General features: G+C 44.0%; 1 protein-coding gene across 3 annotated transcripts in view; it reads right to left on the bottom strand.

The window, feature by feature from the left end:
- Positions 1 to 3,360: 3,360 nt before the first annotated feature.
- The window catches only part of LOC141182585 (uncharacterized), a 54,159-nt gene continuing 37,998 nt past the window's right edge, over positions 3,361 to 19,521 (bottom strand). The window contains exons 2-7 of one of the 3 annotated variants that reach the window (XM_073660736.1): positions 9,245 to 9,394; positions 8,936 to 9,115; positions 8,732 to 8,852; positions 8,551 to 8,648; positions 8,262 to 8,352; positions 3,361 to 5,018 (exon numbers count right to left, since the gene is read on the bottom strand). In XM_073660736.1, coding sequence (XP_073516837.1) covers positions 3,493 to 5,018; positions 8,262 to 8,352; positions 8,551 to 8,648; positions 8,732 to 8,852; positions 8,936 to 9,115; positions 9,245 to 9,304 — 2,076 coding nt within the window. In that variant the 5' untranslated portion in view covers positions 9,305 to 9,394 and the 3' untranslated portion in view covers positions 3,361 to 3,492. Of the gene's footprint in view, positions 5,019 to 8,261; positions 8,353 to 8,550; positions 8,649 to 8,731; positions 8,853 to 8,935; positions 9,116 to 9,244; positions 9,395 to 19,521 lie in introns of those variants that run through there. The other 2 variants (XM_073660737.1, XM_073660738.1) reach the window with 2 other exon arrangements.

Raw genomic sequence — 19,521 nt, 5'->3', positions numbered from 1 at the left:
ATTGTACATTCACACTGAAAGCATCAAAACTATGAATTAACACATGTGGAATTATATACTTAACAAAAAAGTGTGAAACAACTGAAAATATGTCTTATATTCTAGGTTCTTCAAAGTAGCCACCTTTTGCTTTGATGACTGCTTTGCACACTCTTGGCATTCTCTTGATGAGCTTCAAGAGGTAGTCACCGGAAATGGTCTTCCAACAATCTTGAAGAAGTTCCCAGAGATGCTTAGCACTTGTTGGCCCTTTTGCCTTCACTCTGCGGTCCTGCTCACCCCAAACCATATTGATTGGGTTCAGGTCTGGTGACTGTGGAGGCCAGGTCATCTGACGTAGCACCCCATCACTCTCCCTCTTGGTCAAATAGCCCTTACACAGCCTGGAGGTGTGTTTGGGGTCATTGTCCTGTTGAAAAATAAATGATGGTCCAACTAAACGCAAACTGGATGGAATAGCATGCCGCTGCAAGATGCGGTGGTAGCCATGCCGGTTCAGTATGCCTTCAATTTTGAATAAATCCCCAACAGTGTCACCAGCAAAGCACCCCCACACCATCACACCTCCTCCATGCTTCACGGTGGGAAACAGGCATCTAGAGTCCATCCGTTCACCTTTTCTGCGTCGCAAAAAGACACCGTGGTTGGAACCAAAGATCTCAAATTTGGACTTATCAGACCAAAGCACAGATTTCTACTGGTCTAATGTCCATTCCTTCTGTTCTTTAGCCCAAACAAGTCTCTTCTGCTTGTTGCCTGTTCTTAGCAGTGGTTTCCTAGCAGCTATTTTTACCATGAAGGATTGCTGCACAAAGTCTCCTCTTAACAGTTGTTGAAGAGATGTGTCTGCTGCTAGAACTCTGTGTGGCATTGACCTGGTCTCTAATCTGAGCTGCTGTTAACCTGAGATTTCTGAGGCTGGTGATTCGGATAAACTTATCCTCAGAAGCAGAGGTGACTCTTGGTCTTCCTTTCCTGGGGCGGTCCTCATGTGAGCCAGTTTCTTTGTAGCGCTTGATGGTTTTTGTAACTGCACTTGGGGACACTTTCCAAGTTTTCCCAATTTTTCGCACTGACTGACCTTCATTTCTTAAAGTAATGATGGCCACTCGTTTTTCTTTACTTAGAATTTGTATTATGGCAAGAAAAAAACAGCTAACAGTCTATTCAGTAGGACTATCAGCTGTGTATCCACCAGACTTCTGCACAACACAACTGATGGTCCCAACCCCATTTATAAGGCAAGAAATCCCACTTATTAAACCTGACAGGGCACACCTGTGAAGTGAAAACCATTTCCGGTGACTACCTCTTGAAGCTCATCAAGAGAATGCCAAGAGTGTGCAAATAGGTCATCAAAGCAAAAGGTGGCTACTTTTGAAGAACCTAGAATATAAGACATATTTTCAGTTGTTTCACACTTTTTTGTTAAGTATATAATTCCACATGTGTTAATTCATAGTTTTAATGCCTTCAGTGTGAATGTACAATTTTCATAGTCATGAAAATACAGAAAAATCTTTAAATGAGAAGGTATGTCCAAACTTTTGGTCTGTACTGTATTTCACAGCACTTTTAATTGTAGAGGAGAATTGTACAGACAATAAAAGACATTACAGAATAACAATCACATAAATCTACAGATGTCAAGAGGAGTGATGGACCTGCTCGCAAGCTTACTATCTATGAGGAGATAGGGGAGACACGAAAGGTGGACGGTAACAATTGTTTGTATTGTAACTCTTTCGGCTAAAATTTCCCATAGACGAGCAACCAAGAATTAGGAATTGCTCAGTGAGTAACAAGCATCCGAGTATTTCAGTGCTTACTCCTCCCTAAAGAGCTTTCAAGTATCTCATTGATAAATTTCCAAAGTTGAGCGAAGAAAGGATAAAGGAAAGAGTCTTAATTGATTCATATGCTTCTCCAAGATAATGAGTTTCTCTGTTGCGGAGAAAGGAAAAGGCTGCATGGGTAGCATTTGCATTAGTGGTAACTAATTTTTTGGGAAACTCAAAAGCAGATAACTATGAAGCGTTGGTGGAAAGTCTCCTCAAAACCTATAAGGATCTGGGTTGTAACATGTCCTTTAAAGATTAATTTCTTACATTCGCTTCTAGACTTTTTTCCATCAAACTGTGGAGCAGTGAGGGACGAGAATGGTTAGAGATTTCACCCAGATATTGCAGCTATGGAGAAAAGATATCAAGGAAAATGGAATCCATCAATGCTTGCAGATTAGAGTTGGACAATTTTAAGAGTTGATCGGATGCAGAAGTACAAGAGACAAACAAAAGAGTTGTCACTGAATGAGGAGCAAATTTTGTAATGCAATTTCTGTAACTGTTTATAATTCACAATAGTGTTTACACAGATTTTAGTTACTTGAATTGTTGCCAAGTTTCCTCTAAATAAATATCAGAAAAATGGCATAACAAAATATTCTGCATCTTTATATTTGCAAAAGTAATTATGTTTCAAAGTCCTGAAACTTTTATGCATTAATTATATGTAGCAGTACAAGGAAAACTCTCGGATATCATAGAAACAAGAGACAACTAAAAAAATTCTTTGTCAGATTTGAATTCACGAGTTCAAAATCATTAAGAAATGGCTCATTTCATAAATGAACCTGACAACTTTTGAAAATATGTAAAAAACAGTGTTACATCTGAAAGATCCTTGAGCTAGTCAGGTGGAAGGTCCTCAGGATGTGCAGGTCCCGGTACCTTCCTCTTCTGCTCTACACCAATCGGTTAGAGAAGTGTGGTGCTGGAGGAGACAGAGAGCAGTTCTCTCAGTGACCAGGAAGGACACTGCCTGATTTTTTCCTCTGTCACTGGAAGCTGCCTCCAGTCTATAAGAAGTACTCATTTGTTAGCAAGATGTTTTTCTTGCTAATAGTGTGTCTTATAGTCCACAAATTATGGTAAGTTCTGAAGTAATTCCCTTTCTCATTTAATTATATGACTGTCTGGTATATGTTTTTGTACAATTTGTCAATAACATACCCCAATCAACGCTGTTGTCACAGTCCCCACCTCCAGACAAATCGAACATCACAAAGGAGCCAGAGAGCAGCCACAACCAAAGGCTTCCTGTTGATGTCCAATACGTCCGAAGGCGGGGACAGTGAAACTGGCACTGATTTTGCGCAGGGCTCAAGTGATGTAACAACCTCATGTGAGCTCCGGGAACGTGAGTCCTGACACCGCGGGAACGTGAGTCCCGACACCGCTGGAACGGCGCTGGCACGGGATCTGAGTATGAGTGTTTTCATTTCAATGAGGCCAAACATGGTGCAATTTTCAGTTAAAACATTTCCAAAATTCTGAATATGAAAAAGGCTTCTCCAGTGTATGGGTTCTCTGATGTTTATTAAGAGTTGATTTCCAAGTAAAACATTTCCCACATTAAGAACATAAAAAAGGCTTCTCCCCTGTGTGACTGCTCTGGTGACTAAGAGATTATTCCTTCACACAACATACCTCATTATGAACAGGAAAAAGGCTTCTCCCCTGTGTGAGTTCTCTGGTGCCTAACTAAATTTGATTTATCTACAAAACATTTCCCACATTCTGAACATGAAAAAGGCTTCTCCCCTGTGTGAGTTCTTTGATGTTTATTGAGAGTTAATTTCAGGGTAAAATATTTTCCACATACTGAACAGGAAAAAGGCTTCTCCCCTGTGTGGGTTCTTTGGTGCTTATTAAAGCTTGATTTGTGGTTAAAATATTTTCCGCATTCTGAGCAGAAAAAAGGCTTCTCCCCTGTGTGAGTTCTCTGGTGGCTAACTAGATTTGTTTTCCGGGTAAAACATTTTCCACATTCTGAACATGAAAATGGCTTCTCCCCTGTGTGAGTTCTCTGATGCATAACAAAATCTGATTTCTGGCTAAAAAATTTCCCACATTCTGCACATGAAAATGACTTATACCCTGTGTGATTTCTTTGGTGGATAACAAGCTGTGCTTTCCGGTTAAAACATTTCCCACATTCTGAACATGAAAAAGGCTTCTCCCCTGTGTGAGTTCTTTGGTGACTAAAAAGAGATGATTTCTTCACAAAACATTTCCCGCATTCTGAACATGAAAAAGGCTTTTCCCCTGTGTGAGTTCTTTGATGTTTATTGAGAGTTAATTTCAGGGTAAAACATTTTCCACATTCTGAACAGGAAAAAGGCCTCTCCCCTTTGTGAATTCTCTGGTGCCCAACTAAATTTGATTTATCTACAAAACATTTCCCACATTCTGAACATGAAAAAGGCCTCTCCCCTGTGTGAGTTCTCTGGTGGCTAACAAGATGTGCCTTCCGGTTAAAACATTTCCCACATTCTGAACATAAAAAAGGCTTCTCCCCTGTGTGAGTTATTTGGTGACTAACAAGAGCTGATTTATGGCTAAAACATTTCCCACATTCTGAACATGAAAATGACTTATCCCCTGTGTGATTTCTTTGGTGGATAACAAGATGTGCTTTCCGGTTAAAACATTTCCCACATTCTGAACATGAAAATGGCTTCTCCCCTGTGTGAGTTCTTTGGTGACTAAGAAGAGATGATTTCTTCACAAAACATTTCCCACATTCTGAACATGAAAATGGCTTCTTCCCTGTGTGAATTCTCTGGTGGCTAACAAGATCTGTTTTCTGGTTAAAACATTCCCCACATTTGGAACAAGAAAATCTATTCTCTGCTGGGTAAAGGTTTTGATATTTAAGAAAAGACTTTTCGAAGGGAAAACTATTTCCATATTCTGAAAGTGAAAATGGCTTCTTTGCTTTAGGAGCAATTTGTTTTTTAATGCTTATTTTGTGACTATGATTTTCCTTAGTAGTCAGCAATGAATCAGAAGACAGGACCTGTTTCAAAGGATCAGATGACAGATCTTTGCTGTGAAGGGATGATTGTACATTTGGAGTAATGGAATTCACTTCATTTGTATCCTGTGGGATCTCAAGATCATTTGATGTAAAATTTGAAGATGTCAGCTGTTCCTCTGATCTCCTGGTACAGTCATCTGCCAAGAATAAAAACAATTATTTATGAATAAAAATATCCTTCAATATTATATTTTTGAAAATTTCTACTTAACGTCTGTGAAATGGCAAGTTATGTAAAATATTGAATTATTCACCAAAACAATAACAGTTCACAGTCTAATAGAAAACCTCATAGGATGAACCAGTGGAGTATGATGTGTAAAACTGTTTGTTCATTCTGTCTCCCAAATATGGAATAAAAAGCCACCAAACAATGTTATGTAGTCAAAAATAATACCAATAAAAACTTCTACTCATCTCACAAAAAACAAGTCCCCACTCAGGTCCATCATCTGTCAATGGAAAAACAGATGTTTCCACATTATTAGTGGCTCAAAGGCTTTTGAAAAGCAACATGGCTTCCATAAACCAATCCAGCAATATCCACTCTCCAAAAAGCCAGATCTCCCCCTCGCTTTTGAGCCTTGCAGTGTGCCCAAACCACATTTAGCATCCATGTGTTTGGCACTACTATAGTGAGAGGAACCCACTTAATTTATGATGTGTCTCCTGGAGCAGAATCTGGGCACTATGTGATGGGTGTTAAAGTAGTATATTTGTAATTTTCACTCTCCATCATCCACTGCGTGCTAATTTCCGGAAAGCGACTGTGGAGTCAAAATAGTCACTACTCCTATAGATTATTTCACTGAGGGTTATAATTTCCAAAATGAGTCACTTTATGGGGATTTCTACTGCTCTGGTTTTCTGCCATTTTGTCATATTAGAGCTTCCGCAAATGGTTTGTCCCATTTCATCTGGATTTGCTCTTGGGACATCTGCTTCTGTCACCAGGAGCCGCCTTATTCATCCTGCAGGCGGCGCTGGTGATGGAGGAGACGTCAGAACCAGAAGTTGTAGGTGGCGCAGGCTCTGACTAACCAGGAAGATTAGGGTGCCTGGGACCTGTAGTACCATCCAGTCTGGCAGTATGGGTGTGTGTGCTGTCCAGCTGGAGTAATCTGCTCCCTCCTTCAGCCATTTGGAAAGCACCGCACCCTACTAAAGCTGGAAGCATATTGCTGGAAGCTGCCAGATACAGCCTTGTTCTCCTCTGGGTCAATCCTCTGTGCTCAGCTCCCGGCTTGTGTATTTGTTTCCTGTTGTGACCTCGGCCCGTTTACTGACTACTCTTGTGTCTTCTGATTTTGTATTTTCTCTGCTCTCCTGGTTCTGACCCGGCTACCTGACTATTCTTCTTCCCATCTCACACCACAGAACAGCCTGTAAATTTAGATTCTGACATTTTGGAAAGGCAATGGAGACCTTATTTTTAAAGACTACCAGGGAATTGCAGACTCACATAAGTGAGGCAGGCCGATCCCACCACAAATCATACAAATAGAATAAAGAAAACATGTTACATCCCCAAATATCAACATATGTATGAGGGGAGAACTCCAACACTAAATCAGAGTTGCACTCGTTTATGGTGGACCATTGGAGCTACTATGACTCCTGAGCAGAAGAGTAGAGAAAGAATTAGTGCCCCCATTTCAGGAGAGATTGTGCAGTAATCTGAATTCTTTAGGATTGAAAACATAATGTAATTTATGACGTGGAGTGAATCCATGAAACCAGGGCTGGAGCCATGCCAACACATCTCCTGCAGGCGTGAATAAATGTGCATTACAGCCATCAGCCACGCACAGCTTAGACATACAGTGGGGGAAATAAGCATTTGATCCCTTGCTGTCTATAATTTTAAGGGTAGGTTAATTTTAACATTGAGAGATAGAATATCCCCCCCCCCCAAAAAAAAAAAAAACAAGAAAATCACATTGTATAAATTAGATAATTTTTTTTTGCATTTTGCAGTGAGAAATAAGTATTTGATCCCCTACAAATCATTATGAGTTCTGGCTCCTACAGACCAGTTAGATGCTCCTAATCAACTCGTTATCTGCATTAAAGACAGCAGTCTTACATAGTCACCTGTTTAAAAGACTCCTGTCTACAGACTCAATTAATCAGTCAGACTCTAACCTCTACAACATGGGCAAGACCAAAGAGCTTTCTAAGGATGTCAGGGACTAGATCAAAGACCTGCACAAAGCTGGAAAGGGCTACAAAACCATAAGTAATACGCTGGGTGAGAAGGAGACAACTGTTGGTGCAATAGTAAGAAAATGGAAGAAATACAAAATGACTGTCAATCAACATCGATCTGGGGCACCATGCAAAATCTCGCCTCGTGGGGTACCTTTGATCATGAGGAAGGTGAGAGATCAGCCTAAAACTACACAGGGGGAACTTGTTAATGATCTCAAGTCAGCTGGGACCACAGTCACCAAGAAAACCATTGGTAACACATTATGCCTTAAAGGTTTAAAATCCTGCCGCGCCCGCAAGGTCCCCCTGCTCAAGAAGGCACATGTGCAGGCCCATCTGAAGTTTGCCAATCAACACCTGGATGATTCTGTGGGTTATTGGGAGAAGGTGCTGTGGTCAGATGAGACAAAAATTGAGCTCTTACAAATTAACTCAACTCGCCGTGTTTGGAGGAAGAAGGATGAGTACAACTCTAAGAACATCGTCCCAACTGTGAAGCATGGGGGGAAACATTATACTTTGTGGGTGCTTTTCTGCAAAGGGGACATGACGACTGCACCGTGCTGAAGGGAAGATGGATATGGTCATGTATTGCGAGATTTTGACCAAAAACCTCCTTCCCTCAGTAAGAGCAATGAAGATGGGTCGTGGCTGAGTCTTCCAGCAAGGCAATGACCCAAAACGTACAACCAAGGCAACAAGAGAGTGGCTCATATGGGACCATATGAGCACATTCAGCAGCACAGAAGCGAGAGAAGGTAGATCAGCCAATAAGATATCAAGGTTCTAGGAAGCCAACAGCATCATTACCCTCCGATTTCTCTTACTGGCCCATCACATTATTTTTCTTCAACTGATTTTCTAACTTGTCAGCACATTCTACATACGCTGTCATTTAGCTTTGTAGTTTACAGATCTGGGAACGTACCGGTCAGTGTCTTCTAATCCCAGGGGGTAGGTGGATCTCCCAGGTTGTAAGTTCTATAGAAAAGGGCTTTCAATGCTCAAAGCCATTGCAACAGTTTTGGGTGTAGGACAATTTTGTGGTCTTGTGGCAAAATAGTCATCACATAATTGTTATACGGCTGGACTACACCACCGATAAAGCAGCCACAGCCAGTGACTGAGAAGAATCTGTGACTTCTCTGCATTTAGTGGTTACTACTCACCTGGATAGTCATATGTAGGAGTCTCCTCTGTACACCGCTCATCACCCCTCACATATGTCTCTGTAGTATTAATATGGGGCAGATCTTCACCCTGAAACAAATATTGTAAAAGTCACAGACAGATGGAGAAGTCACCTCTATGATCATCTCTAATCCTGCCATCTCCACCGTTCTCATTACACAAGTATAAAACATATAATACTGGTGGATAAAACAAGACTGAACACAAGACCTTCACAGTCGTCTACACATCATAGGGGAGATCTCATGACACCTTCTCTCCATCTACCTGATGATCCTGAGGAACATTGGGATCTTCTTGTTTACAGTCCTGTGGAGGAAGAGGATGGGGACATCTCTCTGGTGTTGTCCTCTTACTGGATAGATCTGCAGGAAACACATACAGGGACTGAATTCATTCTTTACATACAGATATTTATAGGCTGTGTGTATTTAGTCCTGTCTATTACCTGATGTGAGGGGCTGGGGAACCTCCATCATGACGTCCTTGTACAGATCTTTGTGACCTTCTAAATACTCCCACTCCTTCATGGACAAATAGACAGCGACATCCTGACACCTTATAGGAACCTGACACATACAATGATACTGTCATCCCCCCTATCTCATCATAGCATTAATGTATAATGTCCCAGCATTCCCAGCAGTGTCACCTCTCCAGTCAGCAGCTCAATCATCTTGTAGGTGAGTTCTAGGATCTTCTGGTCATTGATGTAGTCATGTATCAGGGGGTGAGGTGGAGGCCCTGTGATTGGGCTCAGGGGTCTTCCCCATCCCTCAGACACAGGGGCCTGACAGCGCTCACTAGAGGTCTTCTTCACTACTGTGTAATCCTGGTTATGGAGAGACACATTAATAAATCTCACTCCAGACATTTCCAGAGTCCTCACCTCTCCAGTTCTGTCCATCTGTTATTCCCATAGATAAGAATGATGTAATGTGATGTCATCAGAAGCTCTCACCTCTCCAGTAAGACGGAAAAGGATCTCTAGGGTGAGGTGTAATATTTTCTCTGCCACCATGTCTCTTACCCATCAAAGATGGACATGGACAATCAGGAAGATTCTCTTCTATAGAAAATCTTCACTGAGAGGATCCGATATTGTAGGGACCTGAATGAGAAGAAGGGGAGTCGCTGTAACATCATACAATTACTGCAGATAATAAGGGGAAACATATGAGGGGATTTATTATTTTACAGTAGTTTTCTTCTTTACATCTACTAATAAAACCTATATATTTTAGGCTACACACAACAAGTAGGTTCTTCCTCGTCTCGGCAGCTGAATACGTTTCTCATAGACTCATCTTCCATAACGCTAATTCTCGTCTCATTTACAGACACTGGAATCGGCATTATCTATACTGCAGGAGATATTCATTACACGTGACATGAAAAATAACTACTTCATAACGAGGATGACATCATCTTCTACTACGGCTCTACAAACATATTTGGCCAGAGTTCTTCACTGACTACATCACCACCCGTCTATATGAATGTTTCCCGTCTTCCCCGGACTGTAATCTTCTATCACATTAGATCTCATGTCTGATTCACACACAGAAGTTTGAGGCATTTCTAAATCTTTTTTGTTTGTACAAACACCACAGAGAGAAATTATTTGATATCAAAGTCTCCATGTACAGTGTTTATGGGGTTTATTTCTGGCCTTAGGCTTTCCTATATTACAAGAAAAACACCAGAAAAAAGCAGATAATAAAATGTTTCAAAAGAAAATTGGCACCAACAATTCTGTGTAAAAAGAAAAAAACATGCAAAAAGCAAAAGACACATTTTATTTTTTAACACGTTAAAACATTTGATTTTTAAAAAATACTGTATTTTTTGGTCAATAAGACGCACCTAGGTTTTAGAGGAGGAATATAGAAAAAAAAAATTAAGCAAAACATGTGGTCATGATGCACTGTTAAGGAAAGGGGGTCTGCTGACACTGTTATAGGGGCAATGTCCCCCAATTCTGTTAATATCCCCCATCCTGGTATATATGGCCCCCTCCTTCCTGTTATATGTGGCCACCATCCCGGGCACTCCTCATTCCCATCCAGATATGAATGGAACCCCTAATCCCCATCCTGATATGCATGGCACCCCTCATCCTCATATGCATGGCACCCCAATCCCCCATCCTGGTGTGCATGGCACCCCTTGATTCATATCCTGGTAGGCTAGGCACCCAAATACCCCATCCTGGTATGCATGGCACCCCAATCCCCCATCCTGGTATGCATGGCACCCCTTGATCCCCATCCTGGCATGCATGGCACCCCTCATCCTGGTATGCATGGCACCCCTCATCCTTGTATTCATGCCCCCCCTCATCCTGGTATGCACGGCACCCCTTGATCCCCATCCTGGTATGCATGGTACCCCTTATCACTCTTCCTGATATGCATTGCACCCCTCATCTCTCTTCATGATATGCATGGCACCCCTCATCCTGGTATGTATGGTACCCTTCATCCCTCTTCCTGATATGCATAGCACCCCTGATCCCCATCCTGGTATGCATGGCACCCCCTGATCCCCATCCTGGTATGCATGGCACCCCCTGATCCCCATCCTGGTATGCATGGCACCCCCTGATCCCCATCCTGGTATGCATGGCACCCTCTGATCCCCATCCTGGTATGCATGGCACCCCTGATCCCCATCCTGGTATGCTTGGCACCCTCTGATCCCCATCCTGGTATGCTTGGCACCCCCTGATTCCCATCACGCTGCACACACAAAAATAAACAATTATACTCACCTCCTCTCTCCTCCAGCGCTGCGTCCTGCTCGGTTGCCGACACTCTCACTGTGTGAGCCGTGCATGGCATTACTGCCATGCGCCGTCACACAGTGTGAGATGCTGTGCCGGAATAGTCACTGCTCCCCGCGCCAGAACTGTGTGCTTGGGGAGCAGTTACCATTCACTCTCCTTAATAGCACGCACACTGTACCCGCAGCGCGGCTCCTGCTGCCACTCTGCGGTCTGTGTGCCCGATATTAGAGACCATGAATATGCACTACAACCCATGGGAGTGGATTCTAGTGAATATTCATGATCTTTAATGGCAGGCAGACAGACCGTAGAACGGCAGCAGGAGCCGCGCTGCGGCTACAGTGTGCACGCTATTAAGGAAAATTAATATTAATTGCTCTCCACGCCCATGGGCGTGGGGAGCAATGCATATTCATATTCTTTAGCAGCGGGCACAGCGTAGGCTGCAGCAGGCGGCTGCTGCCTCCTGTGATCCGCTCATCCCCCGCTGCCGCTCCCCCCACAGCCGCTCCCCCCACAGCCCACAGCCATAGGTATAGAGTATGGGCCACAGTTCAGACTATAAAACGCGCTTTCCTCCAAAATGTTGGTGGAAAAAGGTGCGTCTTATAGTCTGAAAAATACGGTAACTCTTGAGCACCAGAATATCGATGAACACCGCAGAGATGGCATAGGTGCAGCGGCACCTAATAATGGTGTTTGGGCCTGCAATGTATGAAAGTCTATTAGGTCGGGCAAGAGGAAGCGTCCAATAAGTTACGTTTTAACACCCCTATACACACAAAGAGTAAAGTGGCATGAAAGCACTGATTTTGGGTGGTTTGATCGACTATATAAAGTATTTGGGGGCCTCCTGACAGATGATGTCAAGGTAGAGAAGGATCTGGCATCATGAATTTCAGAGGCTAATCCGTTTGTTCTTCCTGTAGATAATCCTCACCTAGAGGAGTCTGGAGGCGACTCTCTCATACAGACCACAGGAAAGCTGGAATATTTCTGTGTATGGGGGAGTCGGGAGAGATAGCCAACTGCGAAATGACGGTTCAGCCAACACTTATCTCATGTGTATGGGGCAATTAGTATTACACTGACAGGCAGTGATGATACACCACACTACAGTAGTGCAGTGCATCACCTGAATAATCAGAGGCTTGTATGCTGTATGATTGCACTAATCAGAGTTGTTTAAAAAATGTTTAAAGTGAAAAAAAAAATCAGTTTTAGCAACAAGAAATATCCGTAACATTGTGCAATGAGTCTGTTATCCCTATGTTAATTAACTCACGTCCATAATAACTATATTATACTCAATTATCCTATACACATTCTATACACAGTGGTGTAGATAGAAATCACAGATCCCATAGTTTATGGGAGGTATGTATCACTGAGGTGGTTATTCTCTGTGATATAAACCATAAGCATTGCTCTAGTGCACATAGTAGTAAGAGGCTTGTTTGTGCATCCAGGTCAGGTTTACGGGCAGCCGAACAGATGTGCGGGTCTGGCTGCCCGCACACCCTACCCCTGGGTGTAGTTCACATTGTAAAATGTATTCTGTTTCTCTCACACATGGTCTGTGTGTGGACGTAAGAAGGCCTCCTGCGTGATGTCTCAAGACTGAGCTGGTATACTGGATGCTATCCAGCCTGTGTGACCTGGACTGTTTCTAAAGTGCCATTGTTGGAACTGTTTACTTTGTTTTGCCTGCATTGAAAGGCTGTTTATTTTCTTTCCTTGTGGCATGGTTTATGAAGCACCAATAAGCTAGCCTGGATGTTTAAATAGAAACTGTTCCTGTGATACCTCACCACGCACCCAAGTGAGTAGTTTTACCACATTTGGTGTTAGAATTGCGGGCAGCGTTCTCAGGGAACATGTGTGACTGCTACAGAGGTGCTGCATTTCCTGGGTGAAGGCAGTCATAAGCCAGAGAGCAATGTCAGACAGCATGGAGGACCTGATTAAACACCTGGTGCAAGCCCAGCAGCAGTAGCACCAACAACAGTAGCTGGCACAATAGGAGACAAATAAGCTGCTTATGCAACAGATCCAGCAACAGCAGCACCTAAAACAGCAGCATCAGTTTGAATTGCTCGCAGAGGCGGTTTGTGGCACGGCGGCAGCTCCAACTCCAAGGTCAGCTGATAATTATTCCATCCGTAAGGCTGTGAGGAGAGTTTTGGAGAAAATGACCCCGGGTGACGACATTGATACCTTTTTGAAAGTTTTTGAAAGGGTCGCCGAGAGGAAGAAACTCCAGTGAGAGCAATGGGTGGAAATGCTGGCACCTTACTTACCAGGGGAGCCCCAGAAGGCGTTCTATGACTTAGCCTTACAAGATGCCAAAGAATATGTGAAACTGAAAACTGAAATTTTGGTGAGCCTGTGAGCGACAATGACTGTCAGGCCACAACGGGTTCAACGCTGGGCGTACCACCGAGACAAACCCCCTTGCTCCCACATGTTTGATCTGCTGCATCTGGCCCAAAAATGGTTGCAGCTGGAGTCCTATACCCCTGCACATATGGTAGAGCATCCTGTGTGATGTCTCAAGACTGAGCTGGTATACTGAATGCTATACAGCCTGTGTGTTCTGGACTATTTCTAAAGTACCATTGCTGGAACTGTTTACTTTGTTTTGCCTGCACTGAACGGCTGTTTATTTCCTTTCCTTGTGGCATGGTTTATGAAGCACCAATAAACCAGCCTGGACATTTAAATAGAAACCCTAACCCTGTGATACCTCAACACGCACCCAAGTGACCAAAGATAGGGGGAACTGGTCTCAGTAAGCGCTCTTCAACAACCATATAACCCAAAAGAGGAAAAGGAATCAGGAGCGTGTCAAGATGAAATTAGAATTTTATTACAGAAAAGGTATAAAAACAGGCAATTTCCAATGGAATAAAATAAAGGGAGGAAGACGGTGACACCAAGTACTACATAAATCAGGGAGTATACGTCAGTAAGGCAGGGAACTGTGTGTCATAGACGGAGAACCAGGGTCTAAAGAATAATCGATATTAAGTAGGCAAAGCCTAATGCAAATGCAACATGGTTCCTCAAACAGTACACCCAAAAGGATCACAATAGGTACACAACACGATCCTATAAGATAATAAAGTGCCAATGCATCAATCAGGGAAGCAGCAATACATGTAACGTGCTTAGTGCATCATAAAGACAGTAATGTATATAACCCAAGCTCCTACACTAGAAATGCTCGCAAGGTGGCTATAGAAGATATACACAATAGCTATATATGGATAATCCAGTCCTAAAGCAGTTTATAAAGTACATGTGCATAGCTCAAATAGCAATATCAGTATTGGCCACATCTAAGATAGCACCAATCAAAGGTAAATGTATACATAGGCTGCTGTACAGATCTAGTATGTTAGCAATATGATGATTGAGGGATCAAGAGATTAATAGATATGTGTGTGTCCAAAACAGATCAGACAGTTCTTGGGGTTGTACTCATTCTTCATCGTCCTCGAAACATGGCGAATGGAGTGGATACCAAAAAGTTCTATATTGGTCTCATCTGACCACATGACCTTCTCACATGCCTCCTCTGGATTATCCAGATGGTTATTGGTAAACTTCAAACGGGCTTAGACATGTGCGTTATCAGGGGGACCTTGCGTGCCCTGCAGGATTTTAATCCATGACGGCGCAGTGTGTTACTAACAGTAATGTTTGAGATTGTGGTCCCAGCTTTCTTCAGGTCATTGGCCAGGTACTCCCATGTAGTTCTGGGCTGATTTCTGACCTTTCTCAAGCCTATCCCAGCCTTGTGCAGGTGTACAATTTTTTCTTTGGTGTACTTAGACAGCTCTTCGGTCTTGCCATAGAGGAGAGGTTGAAGTGTAATTGATTGTTTGGACAGGTGTCTTTTATTCAGGTAAAGAGTTCAAACAGGTGCAATTAATACAGGTAATGTGTGCAGAGTAGGAGGCTTCTTAAAGAAAAACTAACCGGTCTGTGAAACAGAATTCTTTCTGGTGGGTAGGTGATCAAATACTTATTTCATGCAATAAAGTGCAATTTAATTATTTAAAAATCATACAATGTGATTTTCTGTTTTTTATTTTTAGATTCTGTCTCTCACAGTTGAAGTATACCTACGTTAAAAATTACAAATTATAGACTTCTCTATTCTTTGTAGGTGGGAAAACTTGCAAAATCGGCAGTGTATCAAATACTTATTTTCCCAATGCATGCATGCATGTATATATACAAACTGTGGGGTTTAGTACTCACTCGGCTGCGGTTGAGGTAGGCACAAGGCGCGTTTTCATTAGAAATCCAGGTTGGTATATTTTGCTTGCATCAGACCTTCCAAGACCTGAATTGGAGGTAAGTTAGCAGCTGATCTCACCCAGCTCTTTCAGCTGCTCCTAAAACCCAGCCCCATAATCCGGGCCCATTAAACACTTCTCAGCAATATGTGTGCTGGAGCCTGCTTTTCAAAATCCTACATCCCTGAGGTTGGGCACCTCGGGGACATATACCTCCCATCCACGACCTGTCCGGCTGCAACCTTACATACCCCCCTTCTGCACAAACCGGGGGGCTTGGCACCTTCTGCCAACATACAATAGACCCTTGATAGGGCATCAGCATTCCCATGTTGTTTCCCAGGCCTATGCTCCACCTGAAAACTAAAATCCTAACTCATGGGAATGAGCTATGTCTAACACACTGCGTCTATAGGGCCCTGGCACCGACAACTGCTCTATTACCTGAACCCTTGGCTTGGTTACTCTGTACAGCAAATCCCCATTCACAGCAAAATGAGGGAACCGACTGTCGGCCCCCGGCTCCTGAGGCACTCCATTTAACACGGTAACATTTTGGAAGGCCACTTTCAGAGTTAAGTCCCTGAGTTGGGCGGTTCCGAAGTTTCCCTCGGACACTTCCAGCTCAGGGATATTGGCTTCAGGGGACGCAGTCTCATCCTCATCGCCAACAAACAAACACATGGGAAACTCGTCTGTTACGGCCTGTGGTGAGGTTTCTTCAGGGGTGATCTGGCGGTGGTCCGAGCAACCAGGTGTCCCCGCTTTCCCCTACATGTCCCAGAATAATGCAAAGTCCCGTCCGATTATTATCGGGTGCAACAAGTCTTTAATGACCCCCACTTCCTGAGCTGTGGTGCCACAGTCCGTGTTTACATCCACCCGAGCAACAGGGTAGTTTTTAGCATCCCCATGGACAAACTGGACACCCACCACCTTCCCAGGAACCAACCGATGAATGAGTGTGGCCCTTATCAGGGTCATCAAACTTCCTGAGTCCAACAGTCCAGACACTTGCACCTCTTTTACGGACACTGAGCACGCCTGAGGGCCCTCGCCATGTTGAGGAACCGCGATGCAGGCGGGGTAGGCCAAATAGGAGCAACGCCAGCCTATGTTGTAGTCCATTGGAAAAGAGTTCATGGGACACCGGGCAGCTATATGGTCAAAGATATGACACCTCCAACAGAGGATGGTATGGGACTGATTACCCAGCTGTGATTCAGCAACCTCCTGGGACTTTGGACGCCCACCCAGTGAGGATTTAGTCCCCTTCTTTTGGGAGCCATCCCCCCCTTTGTGAACCCCAGAAAGGTGACCTAACCCCGGCTTGATCAGTCAGGGAGCCCTCTACCGCCCGGTACCTCTCCACTAGGCCCACCAGGTCATCTGTATTTTGGGGATCTCTCTGGGCAACCCAGGACTGAATCGACTTCTGCAGAGAGTGGATAAACCAATTTATGACCACTCTCTCAACTATCTAGGCTGGGGAACAAGTCTCTGGCTGTAGCCACTTCTGAACCATGTGCAGAAGGTCACACATTTGTGACCAGGGAGGTTTGTCCCTGTGGAAGTCCCAGAGGTGGACTTGCTGTGCCCTGACTGCCAGTGTTACGCCCAGCCGTGCCAGGATCTCAGACTTAAGTTTGCTATATTCCTTAGCGTCTTGCAGGGCCAAATCAACGTACGCCTTCTGTGGTTCCCCTGTCAGATATGGCGCTAGAACCTCCGCCCACTGCTCCGGTGGTAGTCTCTCACGGTCCGCCACTCTCTGAAACACGGCCAGGAACACGAAACGTCATCCCCCGGAGACATCTTTTGCAACGCCCCTCTCACAGTTTTCCTCACCTGGGTCTCGTCACTTCATCACCTAAGTTGGAAGAGTGGCTACAACAGATCCCAGGAGCAACATCTGAACACTCTGTCCAGAAAAGCGCAGTACTGGGGACAAGTAAGATCATGCGCAGAACCCTCCAACTCCCAGAACTTAACAGCTCCTCCGTGCTGCCGGATAACTGTTGCTGGCTGGCGGCCTTCACCCAGGACATATATGGTTTCCTGTAGCAGTCACACTGCCTCTTGGGATTCGTGCGTTTGCTTCTAGCACCAATTATAGGGTTTAGTATTCACTCAGCTGCGGTTGAGGTAGGCACAGGGAGCGTTTTCATTAGAAATCCAGGATGGTTTATTTTGCTTGCATAAAAAGCTCAGGACACAAACACAAAATAGCCTTTTCCTGGCACAAAACAAGGTATAACAAAACAAAATTCAAAAATAACAAGTCCATACAAAACGGCCACAGACGTTTAAATGAAGTCCTTTTCTCTGCCTTCAGCAGAGTCTGATCAGCACATGCAAGGTCTGCTCACCTTGCAAAACACACAGACAGACTGAGACAGACACAGCTGTCTTAAATCAGTCCTTCCAAAATCTGGACTGGAGGTAAGTGAGCAGCTGATCCCACCCAGGTCTCTCTGCTGCTCATAAAACCCGGGCCTATTAAAAACTTCTCAGCACTATGTGTGCTGGAGCCTGCTTTTCTGAGTTCTACATCACCGAGGCTTGGCACCTTGAGGACACGACCTGTCCAGCTTACAACACACACACACACACACACACACACATATATATACACTGCTCAAAAAAATAAAGGGAACACTCAAATAACATCCTAGATCTGAATGAATGAAATATTCTCATTGAATACTTTGTTCTGTACAAAGTTGAATGTGCTGACAACAAAATCACACAAAAATCATCAATGGAAATCAAATTTATTAACCAATGGAAGCCTGTATTTCGAGTCACCCCCAAAATTAAAGTGGAAAAACACACTACAGGCTGATCCAACTTTGATGTAATGCCCTTAAAACAAATCAAAATGAGTCTCAGTATTGTGTGTGTCCTCCACGTGCCTGTATGACCTCCCTACAACGCCTGGGCATGCTCCTGATGAGGTTGTGGATGGTCTCCTGTGGGATCTCTTCCCAGACCTGGACTAAAGCATCCGCCAACTCCTGGACAGTCTGTGGTGCAACGTGACGTTGGTGGATAGAGCAAGATATGATGTCCCAGATGTGCTCAATCGGATTCAGGTCTGGGGAACGGGCGGGCCAGTCCATAGCTTCAATGCCTTCATCTTGCAGGAACTGCTGACACACTCCAGCCACATGAGGTCTGGCATTGTCCTGCATTAGGAGGAACCCAGGGCCAACCACACCAGCATATGGTCTCACAAGGAGTCTCAGGATCTTATTTCGGTACCTAATGGCAGTCAGGCTACCTCTGGCGAGCACATGGAGGGCTGTGCGGCGTCTCCCGACTATGTCACGTCTGTCACATGTGCTCAGTGTGAACCTGCTTTCATCTGTGAAGAGCACAGGGCGCCAGTGGTGACTTTGCCAATCCTGGTGTTCTGTGGCAAATGCCAAGCATCCTGCACAACCCCAATCTGTGGACGTCAGGCCCTCATACCACCCTCATGGAGTCGGTTTGTAACAGTTTGTGCAGACATATGCACATTTGTGGCCTGCTGGAGGTCATTTTGTAGGGCTCTGGCATTTTAAGGGTAGGTTAATTTTAACATTGAGAAATAGAATATCCAAAAAAAAAAAATAAAGAAAGAAAATCACATTGTATAAATTAGATGAATTTATTTGCATTTTGCAGTGAGAAATAAGTATTCGATTCCTCTGGCAAACAACACTTAATGCTTGGTGGCAAAACCCTTGTTGGCAAGCACAGCAGTCAGATGTTTTTTGTAGTTGATGATGAGGGATGCGCACATGTCGGGAGGAATTTTGGTCCACTCCTCTTTGCAGATCTTCTCAAAATCATTCAGATTTTGAGGCTGTCGCTTGGCAACTCGGAGCTTCAACTCCCTCCATAAAGTTTTCTATGGGATTATGGTCTGGAGACTGGCTAGGCCACTCCATGACCTTAATGTGCTTCTTTTTGAGCCACTACTTTGTTGCCTTGGCTGTATGTTTTGGGTCATTGTCTTGCTGGAAGACCCAGCCACGACAAATTTTTAATGTCCTGGCGAAGGGAAGGAGGTTGTCACTCAGGATTTTACGGTACATGGCTCCATCCATTCTCCCATTGATGCAGTGAAGTAGTCCTGTGCCCTTAGCAGAGAAACAC

Source organism: Phyllobates terribilis, unplaced genomic scaffold (assembly GCF_046119375.1).
Source record: "Phyllobates terribilis strain yellow unplaced genomic scaffold, ASM4611937v1 Scaffold_35__1_contigs__length_13245226, whole genome shotgun sequence".
Lineage (NCBI taxonomy): Eukaryota > Metazoa > Chordata > Amphibia > Anura > Dendrobatidae > Phyllobates > Phyllobates terribilis.
The sequence above is the reverse complement of the archived record's forward strand: the minus strand, read 5'-3'. Positions and strand labels throughout refer to the sequence as shown.